Raw genomic sequence first — 21602 nt, 5'->3', positions numbered from 1 at the left:
GACATGCTCGCAAAGAGAGAGCTGCATCAGCTGTACTGTGGACCACAGAAGGCAAAGAGGTGTACACACAGATGGATGAGCTACATGGTAGGGGAGTAGCTGGGAAGGGACGTGGGCAGGGTGCTCACCTCCAATACCAAGCTCACAAGACACCTGGAACATGCAAAATTCAGACCAAAGAAACTCAGAATAAATGGAGGGAGAGGGACAGGGCAAGAACAAACTCAGCAATTGAAAACACATAAGTAAAATGCTATGCTGGGGGCGTAGCAGCGTCACCTCGGTTGTAGTTCTGCCCTTGATCCATGACAGACACTGTTTAAATACAAAGTGAGAGGTCAGACTGACAATCCAAGCCATGTGAAGAGGGCAAACGAGAACATTTTAGATGCCTTAAAAAACATGCTGCTATTTCTCCCCATTGCTATTTAGGTAATAAAAAGATAAATCCCACCCCGGCTGGTTTGGCCAGTGGTTGAGTGTCAGCCTGCAAATCAAAGGGTTGCCAGTTCCATTCCCAGTCAGAACACATGCCTGGGTTGTGGGCCAGGTCCCCAGAAGGGGATGAGTGACAGGCAACCACACATTGATGTTTCTCTCCCTCTCTTTCCCTCTGTCAAAAAAATGAAACAAAAAACCAAAAAACCCATCTACACCAGGCTCTAATTGTATTATGTCACTAATATAAGTTACCTGATGGAAATCAATCCTCATTATATTGCAGGTATGAATGATTTCTCAAACAATCCCAGGTCATAGTAGGTGTTCAGTGAATACATGTTGAATGTAAGGATGGATTTAGTATTAATCTGGATTCCAAGTAATTGGGAACTCTTCTCTTGGAACAAATGTTATAAAAAGAGCATCCCACATATTAAAAAAATCATAAACTTGATTTTCTCTAAACTTTTAAAATTCCCCCCAATATCAAAGGAGACCCAGGGTCTCCTTTGAAACTACCTCTTTACCAGCCCCACCCCAGTTGTCAACTGATTAAAATCATCCCTAGTTCAAAGTAACAAGGAGGCAATATTTCCAAAAGGTTAAGTATTTACACAAAGAAATGCTATGGAAGAAAAAAGTAAATACCTTCATTTTCTATAGTGTCAACTACATTGTTGACAAGCTGAATGACAGTCACTATGGATGCTTGTGGCGAGGAAAAGAAGACAGGAGGGAGGGGAAGACAGCTTCAGGTTAGTTATGTATTTTAAACATGCGTTAATTTTTCTCAACAATAATGACTAGAAAGAAAGTGCAGCACGCAAACACCTGGAGCCTTCCCACAGTCGTCCACGAGGCTGTGACCCAGTGGACACTTTTTTCTGTGGTCCCAGGATTCTGGGGACAGAAGGGGAATGGCAGCAAATCTGGGGCCAGGCCTCCTGAAAGGCATGATGGGCAGGGAGGGCTGGGTTATAAATTCACACTTCATGGCCCAGTGAAATCAGTCTAGAAGGCAGTGGCTCATCAGGCTCGTGCTAATTCCTCACTAGTAACTCCCAAACACTCTACAGGAAGACCTCACTATTTCTGAAAAGAATTCTTTGTTGGTCAGCCATGCTGCTCCAAACCAAACGCCACGATGGAGGATGAACTTGAAGGACTCTGGCTTCATACTCACCTGATGCCACCCAAGGCCTAGAATGACCCAAGGTACAGCTCTCATCAGTAAACTATAGAGAGACATCAGCATTTGGGCTCTGAAATGGTTAGAATCTGGGAAGGTGATTTCTATGCTCTATATGAGCTGACTTAGTACCTGGTACCAGCAGCTTGTGGCCAGGCAATCAGGTTTAAAACCAATTTGCTGAAACTTCCACACACTGCCTGCTTTAATCAGCACCAATCCAGAATGCTAAGCACATAAGGCTGACTTTAGGGCACACAGAGCAGGCAGAGTCCATGAGAAGAATCAACCCAGCATCACTGCCGCAGCTGCTTCCTGGAGTATGGGAACTATCTGTTCTCAGTTGTTTCTCTACAAAACAAACCAGTGGCAGTTTTTCTTCTGGCTGGGGATGAGAGAAGGTGTGAGCACCCAGGTAAACAGACTGGAGGCATTCCCCAGACCTTCTGAAAATGGCCAGAAGAAATCCACTGTTACAGGGCCTGTTACTCCAGCCAGCCAGGTATTTTGTGGCTTCTGCAGCTCTCAGGAGTGCTGGGTCTCGGGGGTGGAAGTGATTCGAGGGTAGGGGGCGATGAAAGTGGACTATTTTACTTCCAGGATTGCTATGGCCTTCGAGCTCACCTGGTTCTGCATTTACCTGGGAGCAAAGACAATGTTGTTTTCATTTCATGCTTCTGGGTACACAATGTCCAGCACTGCATTCAGCACACAGAAGAAACTCAACAAGGGTTTGTGGGTTGAGTGATCACATAAATTAACAAATACTCAATTTTTGCCAATTTCTTATAAATGGGAAAATGACATAGGGGAAGGCCAACCATCTCTGTGAATGACAATTTGAAATTATTCTTGGTTCACCACTCTTTCTGCCTTGTGACCATTTCTGCTACTCTCCCCCACCTTGAGGAGAACAACCCATTTTCCAAAGCCGCTTTCTCAGCTCTGGAAGTCCAGTTCAGCAACCTCTCCATTAACATAAGTTCACAAGAGGGAGAGGTCCATAAATCACGTGGAATTACATGCAGCATTTCGGGTGTGTGTGCGTTTTTGTAAGGACCTGGTCCATCATTTTCAATAGATTCTTCAAAGGCCATGACCCCAAATGGTCATAAGAGGGATTCAAATGAAGATGTCACTTCTGTGGGAAGGGTGTATTGCCTCTGAATTTACTTCTCATGACATGGAGGTTGGATGTGGAGTGAAGAGGTAATCATCAGTAAAATTTAGAAATAAAATATAAACTACACTGTTTGCTAGAGAGCATCATTTGGGATAAGGCAGTTCCATCACACACCAAATCGAAGAGGATGCATTGCTGGAGGTCCAGGGGAACCTTGTCAGCCTCCGGCCAGATCCCTAGGCCTGCTCACAACTGCAGCTCAACAGAACCTCCTTCAGCAATGACACCCAACAATGGAGCCACCTGAAAACCTGGTGAGAGCCCATGAGCAGGGCAAGAAACGAAACTGGTCACATCACCTTCTTCTCAACCATTGACTGCCAGCACCAGAGGCGGAAGCCGCCCCAGGGGATCAAATCCATGACTTCTTACCATTGTCGTCACCAGAATCTGACTGGAAGGAGCTCAGGGACTGAACTTCAGAGTTGCTGCCTTTATTACTGCCTGCAAAGCAGGTCACTTCTCCCGGGTCTTCGACTCCTTTGTCTTCGAGGATAGCCAGAGAACAAGCAGAAATGACACTGGTTACCTTGTGTGTATTTGCAGCCCTGCCACCCCAGAGTTCACTTCTCAGAGCTCTTCCATTTGCTCAGAGAAAATAATTTAGCTCCCCAATGGAGAATTGATTGTGCCACTGGGGGCAAAGGTCTGTCTGTCAATCAAGTGATTTACATTATGGATACAAAACCCTTAACCCGTGGTAAATGAGCTTCCAAATAGCTGACAGCTGAAAGTAGCAGTTCCCTCCTCAAAGCAAAGCCTAAGTGAAGAGTGAAATGAGGATGAAGTGTCTGGGTTGCTCCTTGCCATTCAGAGTTCATTTAAATCATTTACATGGACCGATGTGGTGTCAACACCAGGTTAAATGAGATTACTTTTCAAATAGGGGTATAAATATTTTATAGGCAAGAATGCCATTACATTTATCCTAACTTCCATCTCTGGGGAGCGAGTGGCCTTCTCAGCACTGCCTTCTAGAGGGCAGTGTCACCCCATTTTTGGGAGTGACAGTGTTCTTCACTCAGGTGAGAGGCAGTTAGCCGTGGTAGGGACCTGCTCTTACCCACCCACTGCCTCCCTCTTTGCCATACAGATACAAATGCAGACTGAACCACTCCCCCCTCTCCAGGGCTGCCTTCTTGCTTCTTATTTGATGGACTAAAGGAAGCAATAAAAACAACCCATATCTTGAAACTGTCAAGTGGAAAATGAATTAGCCGCCTAAAGACTGTCTCGCCAGCTAACTGCCTTGCTTAACAAAGAAAGAAATGTATTCAATAAAAACCCAATAATACTTTGGGGGAAAATTCATGTATGGGCTTGAGGTAGATTCCCAGAATAAAGCTGTCACATTACAAGTGGGTGGAGGGAAATGATCACTAGGAAAAGCTTCAAATCATCACGCAATGTGACGGTACAAAGAAATGGTGACTTGTGATTAAGGAAAAAGTTGTTTCTGTTCACAGCTGGAGAAATCCCTGTTCCTTCCACTGTGGGTGATGCCAGCAGTGGCCAGTGGCTCCACATCTGCTGTCAGATGCTAAAGAAACAGCAAAATGATCCGTTGGATAAACAAGTGATATAAACAGAGAGAGACACCAGGGAGGAATTCACCTCCCAACAGCCACAGCACAGAAACTATGAAGATGTGCCTCGGAAAAGCACGAAGTGGGCACCAGGCTCAGGCCCGAACATGAGGGAAGAATCGACAAATGGTCTGCACTGGTGATGCACTGGCTGTGCATCAAACTGCTTTCTCCCCTCCTCCATTCATTCAAACCCCATTTTTTCATTGTTAAATAAAAAAGAGCTTTTCCTTTAGCCAGTGACTGGCAAGGCTTTGGTAAAGCCTAACTTTACAGATGATTTGAGAGAATGTATGTATGGTGAAAGTTCAAAATATAAATGTGCCTCCAGAAAAAGTCAGACACCCCTCATGTGTCCTCTCTACTGATCCAGATCTGTCTTGCTTCTGGAAGGCCCTCTTCAATAGTTTCCTACCCAAATTTTACCCATGCGTACAGACACCAGTAGGAATGCCCCCTTCCTCTGCGAAGGCACCCATTATCTCCTCAGCTATATAGGCTCTTTAGCTTCATTAGAAATATGCCTCTCCCCCTACCCTCTACCCCAACATATATTATAATAGTCCCAGGGCACCCCTGCTACTCAAATAGAAAGCTATTTGGCCTGATGAAAAGTCATTGGTGGCAATAGAGCTTGTTTTAGTTTTATCCCACTGATGTTAAGGAAGGGGCAACAATCACCATCTCTCACCTGCATATTCAAGGGTACCACCTAATTAGTCTCTATGCTTTCTTCTTTCTTTGGTACTGTTTAGTCTCTTCTCCAAGGAACAGAGCCATCTTTTTAAAATGTAACTTAGATTACGGCACTCACCTACTTAAAACCACGCACTAGTCTTGCTTTTAAAATAAACCCACTCTCCCCTCGTGCTCACCAAGCTCCAGCTACATTGATCTCCTCCATGTTCTTCAACATGTGAAGGTCCTTCCTGCCCCAGGGCCTTGGGACCTGTGGCTCTCCCCTCTGTCTAGATACTGCTGCATGAAGCCGGCGGAGTGGGAAATACCACCATCTGACCCAGCCCACTTCTCCCACCTGTGGTTCACCCTCTTGTTTCCTGGACCCCGAGTTCCAGCCAAATAGAACAACTTGCTTTTCTTCTGATCACGTGGAAAGCCCTCCTTTCTCCAGCCCTATAATCCCACCATGATCCAACTCAAATGTCCTTCAAGTCTTCAGTTCATAAGCTTGGAAATACTCTCTTCTCCTGACCTTCCAGAGCACACTTTCTGTGTATCACTTATGCAGCTACACTGCTTACTTTGCTCCAATGGTACAGTACTATGAGACTAGTATGAGTTTTAGAGTTTGGCAGCCCTGGATGGGAGTACTCTTAACAGCCTTTACTAGGGAACAGACTGACAGCTGTCAGGGGGTGGTGGGGGGAGGGACTGGATAAGAGAAGGTGGAGGGATTAGCCACAGAACATATGTGCATAACCCATGGACACAGACAACAGTGTGGTGATGGCCTGAGGGAAGGGGGTGCTGGGACTAGGTGGAGGTGGGCAAAGCAGGGGAAAATGGGAACATCAACAATAAAAACAAGGTTAAGGTAAATAAATAAATAAAAAACTTTTACTAGCTTTGTGACCGTGGGCACCTTATGATGCTCTCTGAGCCTCATTTTCCCCATCTGTAAATGGGGATAAGACCCAGAGCGATTTTGCAGGGCTGAAATGTGAACACTCAATGCCACAACATTGCATGATATGTGCTGTGTCCTGCGGGTTCTCTCTCCCTTCCCTAATTCCCTTCTCAAGTGCCCCCCCCCCACCCCTACACCAGTGGCTTCCCTGTGAATGACAGAGGAATAAACAATGATGCCATAGTTCCTACTCACTCTCAGTTCCTGCATCCCAGCCATTCTTTCGGATGGAGTCGCAGTCAGAGCGGCAGGGTGACACGGCTGGGAGGTTGGGGGCCACACTGCACACGACCACACCCCGCCTGGCGGTCAGGATGCGCGGGGACTCAGGGTGGAAGGTGGTCATCTCCTGGTGCTCGCCGCCCAGTCCATCCACAATCTTATCCAGGTTGCTCCTAGAGTCGCTCTGGAAGCACGGGGTGTAGGCCATGGGGCGCACTGGCACCTGCGGGGGCCCCACCTCCTGGTAGACGTTGCGGCCGTCCCCGCCACCCCGCAGGTTCCGGAAGGGGATGCCGTTGCTCTTGTTGAGCAGGGCAGCGGTGGCGGGGTCCTGCACCAGGGTGATATTGTTGCGGGAGTAGTTCTTGCGGAAGACTTTCTTGCGGAAAATGATGAAGAGGATCACCAAGATGAAGATGATAAAGAGGACCACTGCGATGCCGATGAGCTCCTCCTTCCCCACGTAGGAGTGGCCGGCCTGGATGTTGGGCACCACCACAGGGCGCAGCCCGCAGTACTGGCCCACAAAGCCCGGGGTGCAGTTACACAGGAAGGAGCCAAACACATTGACGCAGGAGCCCCCGTTCTCACATTCTTCCCGCTCACACTCATTGATGTCCTCTTCACACCTTCAGGGCCAAACACACACACACACACCCTTTTCAAACAGCAGGCCTGTATATTGGAGCTCGATTTAAAACTGACTTCTTTAAAAGAAAATAAAGCACCTAAAGGGTACATGAAGCACTGTCAAAATGGTGTGATGGTGCATGTGAGCAGCAGGTGGCCTCAGTGGTCAGCGTGCACTAAAATATTTCTCCCACCCAGCGTTCCCAGAGACCCTACCCTGGTGGGAGTAAAGGGAAGGACATCTTGGGAGAGAAGAGAAGGAGCAGAAAAGAGATGCTGCTGAAGAGGTACTGGTTTCCAAATTCTTGGGGCCAGATGCACTTCAGAATTTAAAATTTTGCAATTTTATAAATGTCACATTGTATATATCTTTCATATTATATAAAATACACATCCCCACCCCCAGGAATTGGTGCTGGTATAGGCTCCATAATCAAATATGCCACTGTTTCAACAGAAAACTACATGTATATTCACACTCAGTGAAAGAAGTAAAGACTTAGACATAGCCTCAGAGTGGCTTTGGCTGTTTTGGGCACCAAATTAATTTGGCACTAATTTATCCTCCATCCTGTCTGTTCCTGGAGCTTTGGGGTTTTGTAGAACTGCAGATAAATATCTGTAAAATTACATATATTTATATGGAGTTTCCCGAGAGTAGGAAGTCTTTAGTTCTGACATTTTCCTGTAGTGGTTACAGTAATTTTGGGGAGGCCTACATATCCACATATCTTCCAGATTCTATAAAAGCTAATGCTAATGCAGATTACCAGGAAAAAATTGACTAAAACATTGTAGTGAAAAATAATTAAATTAATTTTATTCTCTTTGAAGCAATCCATGACTCACTTTGAGTATAATCACAAGGCAAACATTTAAGTCTTATTATTTCTTAGTTTAAAATTATTTGAGCACACAGACCATTTTTCTTCCACTTTGCTTTAGCAATTGTTCCACTGTGTTCATTTAAAGGGCCCATCACCTACCTATGTTTTTGGTAATCCACTTTGTAAAATTTAGTCAAATGTCCCTAATTTGAATAGATTGAAACCAGGTCAGCTGGAAATTAGTCAGAAACACGGAGTATTTAAAAATAAGTGCAGCTGTATTACTTTAAATTACAGCAACAATTCAAAGTCAGTTAAGTATTTCCTGGTAAAGTCCTCAGAAGATTTGCTTTAATGAATATGTAAGACTGATCTGTAATTAGGATATCACTTGCTTGAGACTATATATATATGATAAAAGTGTGTATCTATATATATTTAAATATATATTGCCCATCCTTGATGGCTTTTAAAAGTGTATAAGCTTTTAAAAGTGTATATGCTTTTAAAAGCCATCAAGGATGGGTGAAAGTGGCACTTTACTAAAAACTTAGAATATTCCCTTTCCATTCATTTGCCTAACACCCTAATTTTCCTATATCTTGGTGGGGGTGGGCATTGCAAAGGAAAGGTAAAGTTGAGTTTCTCAGAATGCTCACAAATGCTAAGCAGTGGAGTCCAGTTAACGAAGTCTGGGGAAATGTATAGTATGTCTGCCTCAGAATTACACTGGAAATATTAGGGGGCAGAGATGACTTTCTTTAAAAGAATCATTTTCTTGCTTGCAGGACACACAGTAACTACATAAAAATTTGAAAATTTAGAGAATTATAAAGTATATAAATTACCCACGACCCCCTTACCTAGAGATAATCCCTGTTAACATTTTAGTCACTTGTAAGCACTCTTTATATAAAGGTATTAACCCTTTGCCCATCCTATTAAGGGTTGATACTTTATCCCAGTTAGTTGTTTACTGTTTTATTTCCTTAGCAGCAAGAAACAGCATAACCACTTGAACAGTCTCACTTACGTGACTCCAGTGAGCCCAGCTTTGCAACTGCAGATGAAAGTATTTCCTATGGGGTCGCAGGAGCCTCCATTCCGGCAAGGGTTTGGGAAGCAGGCTGTGATCTCAGATTCACAATTTCTCCCGGTGAACTGTGAGAGACATGTACACTGATAGCCTGGGGAAACAGAGGACCTCATAAGCCACGGGTGCTGCTGGTAATGCTGAGTGCACGGATTCGGTTACAACACATCCTCCTCATTCCCAGTGAACCAAATCGAAGGCAGATCCCGACTTCCAGAGATGATTAGTAAATTGGTTATTTTGAACTTGGAACACAGCTTTTCACAAAAATGGGAAGTAATAATTTGGATCTCCCACTACTCCGTGAAAATTCACCTAATTAATCACATGCATGAATGATGGTGAAAGTGGTAAGAGGCACCTAAGGAACACCCAAGATTCCAAGAACAGAGACCAGGATGGGGAGGGGGATGCTTTCCCGACCACATTATTATTGTAAAAGACAGGATGTTTTCAGATAGGAGTTTTTCATAGGTAGCACCCTCATGTCATTAGGACACATTCTACAGTAGCTGTTCAAGAAGTGGTTTGTTTACAAAAGGTAAATATGAGACTTTGCATAGCTGGGTGTATCTTTAATCCACCCTTACACCTTTTTGATAGTTAGGTTGTATATGGAATTCTAAGTAATTCCCTCCAAGTTACTTTATAGAAATCGAAAGTTGTTTCGGTTCCTTAAGTTTATATGTGACCTGGTTTCTTTTTCTAAAGGCTTGGAGTATCTTATGTTGTCCCCAGCTTTCTGAGATTTCCTGGTGATGAACTTTAGTGTGGGTTTATTTCAATCAGCACTGGGTACTCAGTGGGCTCTTACAATCTGGGGAAAATTTTCTTTAGTTATTTCATTGATGATTTCCTTTCTTTTGTTTTCTCTGTTCTGTCTTTATGGAAGTTTTATGGTTTGGATCTCAGATCTTTTGGATCTTCCTTGAATGTTTTTTTTTCTTATCTCTATGGGTTTTTGCTTTATTTTTCAACTTTTGAAGCTTTTGTGAGATTTTCATTTATATTGTCATTTTCTAAGGGTTCTTTATATGCTTGCTGAGGTTTTCTTTAAAAAAAAACATATTGTACCCTGCTCCTATTTCATGGTTGCAATATTTTCTCTTATCTCTCTGCAAATATTAATAATATTTTTAACCCTCATCTGAGGATATGCTCATTGACTTTAGAGAGAGAGGAAGCAAAGAGAGAGAGAGAGAGACAGAGAGACAACACCAATCAGTTGCCTCCCATACAGGCTTCAACTGAGGATCAAACCCACAACCTAGGTATGTGCCCTGACTGGCATTAAACCCTCAGTCTTTTGGTGTGTGGGACAACACTCCAAGCAACTGAGAGACATGGGCAAGATGATATTAATAATAATTTTTGAAGTTTTCTCCCTGCACAGTTTCCTCCAAGTTGCTTTTCTCTGCTTCTGTATTCTGGTCTCTGTCATGGTAAATTTTTTATCAGACTGATTAGGCTATGGTGCCCAGCTGTTGGTCAAATGCTACTCCAGATGTCGCTGTGAGAGTATTTGTGGACGTGGTTAACATTTATGATCAATTGACTTTAAGTAAAACAGATTACCCTCCATAATGAGGGTGGATCTTGTCCATTCCATTGAAGGCCTTAAAAAGAAGGAATTCTGCCTCAAGAGTATGACATAGAAATCTTGCCTGAATTTCCAGCTTGAGAATTTCAAATTCAAGACTGGAAAATTAACTCTATTTATGTAAATTTCCAGGCTGCTGGCCAGCCCTACAGATTTCAGATTTGCTAGTCCCTACAATCCTATAAGCCAATTTCTTAAAACTCATCCATCCTATTGGCTCTGTGTCTCTGGAGAACCTTAATATATTCCAATTTTCAAGTTAGAGGATTTCCTTCCTTTTCTGGTAATCCTGGCTTATCAGCTCATATCGGGGTGGTAAAAAATAGAAATCTGGTGGAAAGTTCTAAGCACCTGAGTGGGTCTTATTAGCCATGATACTGTGTTAGTACTTTCAACTGGGTCACTTTCTCCAGTAATTGCTCTCATCATCTTCCCAGAGGGAGGGTAAAGGCCTGATTTCTAATGTTTGGGGGACTGGGTGGTGGTAGAGAAAGGGTGGTTGTGGGTCTCAGCATCCAATGAGCACATCATGTTTCCTTCCTCAATGAACACTGTAGATAACCATCTTCCCTCTTATTTGAAGGGCTCTAGGGCTAATCTCTGCTTCCAACGTGGTCAGTGACCGCTGTTGGGATTTTGTAGATTGATCTCTTATAGGTATAAGATATTTAATCATATATAGATTGAAGTAGTGTATGTTCTCACAAGCATTTTTCTGAATCCAATGCTACAGAGAACTCTTTTCCTGTATAGGAGGACATTACAATTATGTGCGAGTGGTCACAGGTTCAGAGAGAGACAGGTTCATCTTCAGGAGGCAGGGGAAGAGTTGGCAAGAGAGAACTCTTTACATTCTTTAAAGGAGGGAACTCTGTAACCCAGCCTCTCTGGCACCAAGAAACACAGAGGGCCAGATATGGAGGCTCCAGGAGAGATACTCTTAAATGCAACACTGATGAAATTTGAGGGAACTAGCTTATAAGGAAAAACCATTATTAATACAAACTGTGTCCAAAGATGACCAGCCTGAAGTCTATGGGCAGGTGCACTGGTATGAGATATGCTTGCCTCAACTTATGCTGATTTGGGATTATTCTTTTCCAGTTTGCAAAACTGCTCACTTAAGTGGAGTTGCTAGAAGCAGCTGGGATTGGGAAAAATGCTTCTTTGTGTCACCTGGCTACTCCTTAGTCAGGATGGCATGCCATTTAGAGGTAGAGTAACTTGTGAGGATAAATTAGATTCCTTTTTAAGGGAATTTAAACAGGAGAGGTGGGACGGCTGCAATACAGGACTTTGGAAAGCACGTCAGTGATGATAAAGAAGGGAAGTCAAGAAGGGGGAACCTAAGGCAAGGGGGGTCAGCTCAGGTACAACTCCTCCCTCCCCAGCTCCTCTTTGCATGATTCTGGCAATTGTGCAAATAAAACTATAGCAGAAGTAGTAGGGGGCAAGGGAGGGGTGAGGAGGAACTGTCTGGAAATAAGGAACATTTGAATCCTATCATGGAAACTGGATTTTATAAGGGTTGTGGGTTTGATTTATTTGATTTGATGTCTCTGTGCCCTGGAAAATCAGAATTTAAAACGAGGCACTACCTCTAGTGCACTATTTTACACCCACACATTTCTTTCTGCATTTTTCCATTTGCATTATCTTTTGTGGGATGTCTAGTGCTACCTGATGCAGCAGCCAGCCTGACTGATTAACCTGTTCACTGACTGAGTGCCTAAGCAATAGTCAGCAGTGTACTAGAGCCAGCTTAGACAGGGGTGTGAGAACTGACTATGTAACATCCAGGAATTTGGCAGGTCAGTTTTTAAAACACTGGTAGCCTGACCTCAGCCATGGTAAGAATATATACACTGCAGAAATCAGTAAATGCTACAAATCAGTGCATTTAGTTTTAGAGAGCTGGCTTGCCAGCACACTCCTAGAATAGGAAATATGGCAGGCACTGAGGATACAGAGACAGAAAAACTACGGACACCATGAGCACAAAGATGCTATGAAACTAGCATGATCAAAAGCACAGGGAGCAGTGGGAGCACAGAATGAGGACATTGGACCTATGCTGGGGAAAACCATGTATGGCTGAGGAGCTCGATCTGAGAAAACTTGCTGTCCATTTTGAAGATGATGATGATGATGGTAGCTAACGTTTATATGACATTTATTATGAGCTAAACAATTCTGAGCACTTTACACATATTATCTCATTTAATTCTCCAAAAAGGCTTATGGCAAAAGATTATTATTCCCATTTTATAGATGAAGAAACTGGGGTACTAAGAAGTTGATTACTTACTCAAAGCCATGAACCTAGTGTGGATTTGAACAAGAGCAGTCTGGCCCCAGAGTCCTGAACTGTTCAGTATTATCTTGAATCATACTTTCCCCAACCACAGTTCATTACTGGATTCATCTCCATCTGGATTTCTCTGTTAATCTAAAGGCAAACCATGTAGGATCTGCTCCCATAATCTCAAACCCATGGGCCTAAGGAAGTAGAGACCCTTTGGAAGAAATTGTGCTTTTTAGAACTTTAAGTTCAGAGGAGTTTTTATGTTAACACAATGCAAAGGAAAAGCAACTGGATTTTTTTTAAGTGATCAGATTTTTTTTAATGAAAAAAGAGTGGTATCTATTGTTTGGCTCTGTGAAAGAGGCTTGTTGATCAAAATTAACCTGTTCTCACAGAGTATTATTTATGATCTCATTATCCCGGCATGGGCCCTATTATTAATAATTTTTATAATATCAATAAGTCTGCCATAATGATATTAAGTGATCGAAGGCTTTAGTGGTTTAAAATCACTTTCAGTCATTCTGGGAAGGATAATAATAATCCTACAAAGGAAAATAAGAGGCCTATTAACATCCCTACTCCATGGGGTGTTAGAGAGGTTAGCAGCTTGTTCAAGGATGTACAGCTAGTAAATGATTGAATTTGAACTTGAACCCAGGCTTTCAGTCTCAAATTTTTCTACAACACTGTACTGGCATTGGCACTTGTCCGTGAGCCAGAACTCATTACTTGCTAAGAATAAGGCAGGGGCTTGCAGTTACTTCATGCAAATCTCCAGGGAGCTGATGAGACATACTGAGATTAACAGATTCAGACACCCTTTCTGGGGGCCAAATAATCATCAAATAATAAAGATAATAGCAAAATAAAGTTTCTCCTCTTCCCAAGCATTGCCATATGTTTTATACAACACAAATAAAAGAAACGGAATTTCAAGGGATATTCAGGCATTATTTGATCACATATTATTTTAATTTTTTAAATGTAAAAGAAAAATAACATTCAGTGGATAATCTCAAAGTCTTGTTTTTTTTAATTCTTACCTGAGGATATGCTTATTGACCTTAGAGAGAGAGCAAGAGGGATAAAGAGAGAGCGGGGGTGGGAGGGAAAGAGAGAGAGAGACCTGAGAGAGAGAGAGAGAGAGATGTGAGAAACATTGGTCGGTTGCTTCCCCTAGGTGCCCTGACCAGGGATTGAACCTACAACCTAGGCATGTGCCCAGACCAAAGATTGAACCTGCATCCTTTTGGGACAATGCTCCTACCAACTAAGCCATTTGGCCAGCGCTTAAAGTCTTGTTAAAAAGAGTAGATGTTTTTCTCTTGGCTGGGGGAGAATATCAAAAAAGAAAATCATTAGCAAGAACAATAGCTTATTATATGTACAAAAATATGCTAAGAACAACTTCTTATGAATTTTTTCTCATTTAATTCTTGATAACAACATTATGGTATAAGGATTATTATAATAGTTATAAATGAAAGAACTGAGGCTTAAATAAGTTGGTTTGCTAAGAGTTACACAGTCAATAAGTGGCAGGTGCCACTTTATACCAGTTCCCAGATTTAAAAAAGACAGTCCTCCTATAAGTATTGAGATATGCATTAAAAATACCCTGTCCTCCAAAAGAACCCTGAAAACAATGCCACAGCTTCTCTCCCCTCAAATCTGGTAGAATAAGAAGTGTATTTTTAAGCCTTGCCTCAAAGCTGTGCTCCTGTTTATAATCCTTCTACTTTCATTGGATGCAGATGGTTTTGAAATCTGCACCCAGATGAACGTAAAATGCTCCCTCCTTTCTTTGCTCAAAGAAGAACATGGCAAAACCTATTAAATGGCAAAAATAGAAGTGGTTTGAGCAATTATAGAGTGAATTTGGTCTGTTTAGGTGAATAATCAAGATAATTCCTATTTTACTTCTTTGGCTTATTAGTCATTTTCCAACTTGATTCATTCAGGTAATGGCCTCAACCCTTGGCCCTGCTTGCCAGCTTAGGTGAACATCACTCTGATTGGGTTTGGCTGCCTTGACAAGGAAACATCTGCCTGATGCACAAAGGTGGAAATAATGAAATATCTGCAACTAGCACTTGGGGTCTGAAGTCAGCATCAACACCTATGTCTGCTTGCTGAGTTACAGATTGCATTTAGAAACTCCAAGAACTTACATGATTTGGAGAGGCAGCTGTGATTTGGTGGTGAGGCCCTGGATGCAAGCGTGTGTCCCGGCTATTACCCAGCAGCTGGGTGTGATCACAGCTGAGCCACCTGATCTCTAGGAACCCCCCAACTTTTATCTGATAATTGAGCCCCACTAAAACCCATTTCACAGAGAGTAATACGGTTTCTGGATTCACCACCCACAATACAGCACACAAACATTAGTTGCCTTATGGTTGTAACTCTTATAATTGCTATGGATTCTGAAATTTCTGTGTTGTTCATAAACCAAACAATTGAAAGCTACAGGAATTCTTTACTCTTTTAGGCTGCAAGTTGGAAAATATTGAAACCTGTAGTCTGTGTGAATCTCAGTTAGTATGAGAAAACTAGAGGATTCATTACACGTGAGATGCTAACCCTGAGTGGGGTAAGCTCGGCCACAGATCGTGGCCCTTTGTCATTATCCCACCATTTCAACTTGCAGTCACTCTGACTTTTCTCTTTCACCAAGCAGGGTACACACAATACCCTAAGGCCTTGTAAAATAAAAGCCTTTGAAGGCTGACCTATACTTTTCCCTAGGAAATCTGGCTCACATTTCATATATTGTGTATCGATTGGGTCAAACCTCTAATATTGTCTTTGAGAGTCTGGAAACATTTACTGTGTTAACAACACTAGGCACACAATAAATCCTCACCTTCTGGCATGTTCTTTTGTGTCTGCAATATAACCCGACTGGGTTTTGAATTAGTATCAATATTATATAATTTATTCCCTTACCATGAGAGTTTTCCAAAGTATGAAAAAAAGTTTAACTATTTAAAAGCCACCAAGAAAAAAAATGCCCCCATAAGCTACAAATCTCAGTCAAATTATATCCACAGTATATTCACTGGGAGCCTGATTTTTCCCTTCTCTGACCTCTGTGCTCAGCAGACTGGTGGGCTGAACACACACCGGGGAACTTTGTTCAATCCCCGTAGGCCAGCTTGGAGGGGAAGGAGGCCATGTAGTTGAATCCACTGGTCACAAAAACAGCAATGGGACCCCAGAATTTAACACAGAGCTCAGCACAAATCAGTCACTTAATTCAAGTTCAATGGACTGAATTTACCCAGACCATACAAGTTAGGAACACAAAATATGTATTCAGTAACACATCATCCAAAGTAGCATAGATAGCTGTGTTGCTGAAAACACTTCTATGCCCCACTAATTGTAATATCTAAGAACTTATCATTTTGCTCAACACTGTTATTTTTATCTTTGAAGGGAAGCTCAGGAGGACTCCTTCTTGACTGTCTGGGGAACAAAGTTCAATTATAATACGAAAACAATTATAAAAATGTGGGATGAGTGTCTGACATTCAATTCCTAAATGTCCTATGACTGCTTAGCTCTTCTGGATTTCGCTGACTCACATTCTTACAAATACAGAGTTTACTGAGATCCCTGAATATCAGTGGCTCTCAAACTCCAAGATGCGCATAGCACCTTGGAGGCTTGTTAAAAATGGACATCCATGAATTCAATCCATACAGGTTCTGAGATTCTGACTTGTATGTTTGGGTATTCCCACCCCGGAAATTTTTCACCGAAAAATTGCTCTTGGTAGGAAGTTCGGGAATTTGCAAACACAGTTCAGTGACCTAGCAGAAAGCCCCTCTGACTGGACAGCCAATCATGGAGACAGGTAAGCAGATGCTCCTTTTCCCTGAGCAGTCAAGAGGCTCTTCTATAGCAAAGTGTTACTGTAATCAGGTCTCCAGGTGATGCAGATGCACCTCAGAGTGTGAGAACCACTGTGTGCAACACACATACACACAAAAAGCTAGTGTTCTTAGGTTCCAGGCAGTTAAGAGAAAGAAAGAAGAATCAGCATATCTATTACCTAGGAATCTTGTTAAAATTCTGATTTTGATTCAGTAAGTTTGGGGTGGGATCTGAGATGCTGCTTTTCTAACATTCCCAGTGATGCCAATGCTGCTCATTCCTGGAACACACCCTGAGTGACAGGTTAAGAGCATGGGCTGTATAGTTCTACATACTTGGACCCACTTTACTGGCTTTGTGATGCTGGGATAGCTACCTAACTTCTCTGGCCTGTTTTTTATTTGTAAAATGGGGGTCAGGGGAGAAGAATAGTGCTGGTCCCAGAGCAATGCTGGAGGATTGTGTCACAGCACAGAAACACTTGCAAGGTAAGTGTTTACTTATCTCAGGGCCCAGCACATAGCAAGCATCTAACAAACAGTAGCTCTTATTATTTAAAAATGTACCAACTTTTCATTTTAAGATTTAGACTTCCAGTCTCATGCAAAGCAGTCTGAATGACTATTTTGTTTTACCAAATTATAGTTTAGCCTCAAATCCGTTTTCCCATAATGGGCTTCAGCTGAGCAGGGGAAGGCATGGAGGACTGTGGACTCCTTATTCTGACTGTGGCTGCTCCCTGGGCTGCTCCCTGCCCACTGGCTCTGGAAACGTAGGGGTCAGGATGGGACCAGACCGTTTCTTCTCCACAGTGGTTGCTATTTCCAGTTCATGTTTATGAACTACATATAATTTGAAGGCTTTACCAAAGGAAAGCCTTCCCTCTGTGGTTGATTTGCAGAGTCATATTTATACTCTTATTACAAGTCAGTGTTCTGGGTTCTGATTCCCTTCGGGTCCCCATGGCTCCTGAGACAGCCAGAGTCACAACACTGGCCAAAACTGCTGACAGTGTCATTCCAAGCTGGCAGGCGTGGCTCCCTTGCCCCTCATGCCCAAAGTTTGATTGTGTTGGATGTGGTAAAATCAGAACCTCCCTTTTCTGAAAGAAAATGCTCCTTGCTGTGAGTTTCTTGTTTTAAAAACCCTGAATGTTCTAGAATAATGTGTTAGGGTGACCATAGTCTGAGAGTTGGCCTGTCACCAGGAGAGCCAACGACCAATAATACTCCAGCATTCCTCAAGATGTCATGAGAGTGATTGTGCTAAATATGCATCCTGGGAAGTTACAGTAACACATAGCACAGGGTCCCAACAACAGTTAGATGTTCAAACAGTGAAATTTTTGCTGTCAACACTCCTGCGCATGAAGTCACAGTTTAAGTGCTTCATGTTCTCTAGCTCAAATTTTCTCTTTGAATACTGCATAAGTTCTAGCCTTTGATCTGGGGTAGCATGACTCTCTTCCTATGATTAGACCCCCCCCGGCAACTGGAGGGTATTCTTCAAGACATGAACATTCTTCCATTAGTGACTTAGTCTTATTGTTCTTTTTAATCTATCACTCATAACTAAGATGATTTTTATTTTAAATAACCTTATAATTACCTACATAGTTTAATAGACAAGAGTTAAAGCCAGATTGTTGGTTCGTTTTTTTCTTGTTCCCAGCCCTTGCTATTTGGCACCAACGGAGGGGATTTGCAGATAGGATACAGGGACCAACAGAAACTACTCCTATATGAACAGATAATAGGGGTGAGCCAATGGATTCTCTCTCCACTTTTCTTAGAAGCCAAGGCCTTATCCCTAAAGCCAGGAAGCAAGTAGGTGCCTCACACATCAGAAGAAGAATCCCTCACTTTTGACTCCCAAGGGAAGCAATTCCCGGATGAATGTCAAGGAGTTTGCTGGCCCTGGGCTCAGTACAGCTGAGCATAAGAGCCCCAGAATGCCCCATCTGGGCCATGCCCTGGGGGCTGCTGAGTTAAGAACTACTGGGCCTCCTCAATTAAACAGAGGAAGCAGGTTTGAGAGAAGTAAGCTATGATGATGGAAGTGAGGAAACATTCTTTCTTTGCTTTAGGAAAACCAGCCTCCAGGTGTAAAGGAGAGACTTGAACAGGCAAGAGGCTCTATCATTTTGAAGAAAGAGCACTTGTTGTGGAACCCTGATCACAACCATTGGTGGGAGTGGAGAGCAGAGGGACAACGAGGAGTACGAGTGCATGTGGGGCGGCTGACCTTGACCACTGTAGGCAGGGCTGGGCCCCTGGGGAGGAGAAAGCAAGCTCTTTAGGTCATGTGAAGTCTGTGACAGGTGAGTACTCAGTGCTGGAATCTGATTAAACCAAAGGGGATTAAAAATAGAGGAAATAGAATCACTGTTTGTGATGTGGGTTATTTCATTAACATACCTGCACTGAATACTTAGCTCAAGGCAATTAAAAAAATTACAATGCACCCTGAAGAGCAAGATTCCACCGCCTTTTTCCTTAATACAGTGATTATTATTATTTTTAAAGATAACCCATGGTGGAAGCGCACAGCTTTGCCAGCAGAAGCAATGTCCTGCCATGTTAAAAGTATGTTACAATTTGTGGCTGTGTAGCCAGCATTTGACATGGAGTGGTGTTCTATTTCAACCCAATTTAATTACATGCTCCTTTTATATATTATAGATGGCTCACACTAGCAGAATTGTTTTTGCCTGCTGAAAAACTGGCCATGACTTGTCATAATGGGCTGGTTTATAGAACCACTGAAGTATAGTTAGTGCCCATCGGTCGGGAATTATGGCACCATAACAACCCTTTATTTACATATACTGCTGAGATAGTAAAAACAGCAAATAGATTTCTTAAATCGAGACTGCAGAAATTTTCCCCCAGGGCACTTGGCCCTTGTTGTGGCAGTAACATATGCAGGTCTGAATAACTCTGGTGTCTGTATTTTGGCAGTGCATCATTCCACGGACAGTTTGTAACATTCTAATAATAAAATGGACTCTAAATTTGGAGTTGGGCTTCATGAACATTAGATGGTAATGTGCTCAGCAGCATCTCTAAGTGATTTGTGAGGAAGGTTTAAATTTGCTAATCACACCGCCACTGAGAGACTCCTGAAGCAGCTGCAGTGGAATCCGTGTTTGAGAGGCGGGGAGGTGGCAGAGGCTTCAGCCAGGAGAGTGCCTGACCTAGTTTGTGTTAACACACAGTGCATCAAAGTAAAGCCTGGGATTCTTCTATCTTCAGACTCCTAGGACTTCAATAATCTTGGAATTTTCCTCAAACAGTAGATGCCCTCTCCAAGTCCTCCCACCCCTTTTTGTGGGGGAGGGGTACCCAGTTTGTCCATTCTTTTACCTTCATGGTGTATCTTTGGGGAGAAAATTATTGGGGTAAAGCATCAAATCCTCATGGACAGTTTATCCATCTGGAGATTTCATGTAAATCGCCCTCTCCTTATTCTTAACTTTCCACTCTTTTGTAGGGGTGTCACTAGACTTATCTTTAATACACACATTTTAAAAGCATCTCCTCTATATTTCTATTCCTGAGGTAGGGGGTTCGTGGCCACCACACCCCTTTAGATTCAGGGAAAGTTATATGTCTATGTATGAAAGTATTATGTGCCTGTTGTCACATGGTCTTCCTAATTCAGACTGCTACCAATCATTCTGCAGTGACATGCAGGTGACTCAACAGGGCTAAAACTTAAAAGGGGGTCCTGTTCCTCCAAGCTGCCAAGGCTTGGAAGTGTGTGGTGTGGAGTGGGCAAGGAAGGGAAGGGGCAGCTGTGATTGCATCTCCAGATTCCCGTGGCCACAGAGTCTGTGGGATGTTGCAAATGGATTGGCTAAACTGGACACTCCTGTAATTAATTGCCAAGCTCTCAATCCCCCCAAGGGGATTAAAAAGCTTTGCTAGCATCTTGGCTGAATGCTGGTCTCTGGGTGAGCACTTGGTGTGGTTACGCAGGTGAGACAGAGACCCCCCACAGGTCTACCACCCCCATCCCTCCACCCACCCCTGCCCCTTCAGGATGCCCAGGGCGCAGAACACTCACCCCCAGAAGGCAGGCTGGAGCAACTGCCTCCATGCTGGCAGGGGCTGCGCTCACACGCGTCAGGGTACAGCACGCAGCCCAGCTTCAGCTCGGTGAGGCCCACCACCTCAGCGAAGCTGCTGCGCTTGTTCTGCAGGGGCAGCTCATTGTTGTTCAGCACCACCGAGTCCAGGCAGCCCTGGAAGCCACTCAGCACCTGCGTGACCCGCGTGTCAGTCAGGCTGCGGATGTTATCTGCCTGCACCAGGGCCCCAAAATAGATGGTACTCTCGGTGCTCAGCGTCTGGAAATAGAGGGGTGCCCTGCGCCGCTCCACATAGCTGTCATCCAGGGACAGGCTGGTGAAATTGCGGTTGAGCTCCAGGAAGACCGAGTGCCAGCTCCCATCGTTGACTGCGCGGCCCGAGATGCCCAGGAGTCCGGGGCCACTGCCACAGTCCAGCTGGAACCACAGCTTACCATCTATGATCTGCGTAGGGAAGGACACCAAAGCACTTTTTAATATGCTTCTGGCAATACGTTTCTGTACACTCTGTTTCCAAACGGGGAAGAGGAAGGGAAAGGAAGACAGACTTTTCAGGTCACTAAGAGCTAAGGAGGTATAAAGAGCATGTAAATTCATAGAAATACACCGAACCAGTCTTTCTAAAATATTTGACTCGAGGTAAACCCCTTAGGGATTCTCACAGCCTCACTCATTCTCACAAATAGCCTGTATCTCTACCTATACTTCAGTATGATCCACAGACAACTTATTCTTAGGGGCTCATTTCTGTCTCTGGCTCCATGGATTCCCCGGTGCCCCTCCTTTCTGCATAAACTTTGTAGGCTCATGCCACATAAACATGCACACTAAGTAAGAGGTAGGAAGCTCTGTGAACCAGGCAGAGCCCTGGGAATTTAAGAATGAGAAATTGGATTGGGG

General features: G+C 43.4%; 1 protein-coding gene across 1 annotated transcript in view; it reads right to left on the bottom strand.

Annotated features, from left to right (window-relative positions):
• Window positions 1-21602, bottom strand: part of FAT3 (FAT atypical cadherin 3) — a 637939-nt gene that overhangs the window by 5924 nt on the left and 610413 nt on the right. The window contains exons 23-28 of the mRNA XM_045818135.1: window positions 20678-21146; window positions 8760-8913; window positions 6243-6898; window positions 3186-3299; window positions 1090-1149; window positions 280-315 (exon numbers count right to left, since the gene is read on the bottom strand). Coding sequence (XP_045674091.1) covers window positions 280-315; window positions 1090-1149; window positions 3186-3299; window positions 6243-6898; window positions 8760-8913; window positions 20678-21146 — 1489 coding nt within the window. The remainder of the gene's footprint in view (window positions 1-279; window positions 316-1089; window positions 1150-3185; window positions 3300-6242; window positions 6899-8759; window positions 8914-20677; window positions 21147-21602) is intronic.

Source organism: Phyllostomus hastatus, unplaced genomic scaffold (genome assembly GCF_019186645.2).
Source record: "Phyllostomus hastatus isolate PE091 unplaced genomic scaffold, TTU_PhHast_1.1 phas_scaffold_317, whole genome shotgun sequence".
Lineage (NCBI taxonomy): Eukaryota > Metazoa > Chordata > Mammalia > Chiroptera > Phyllostomidae > Phyllostomus > Phyllostomus hastatus.
The sequence above is the reverse complement of the archived record's forward strand: the minus strand, read 5'-3'. Positions and strand labels throughout refer to the sequence as shown.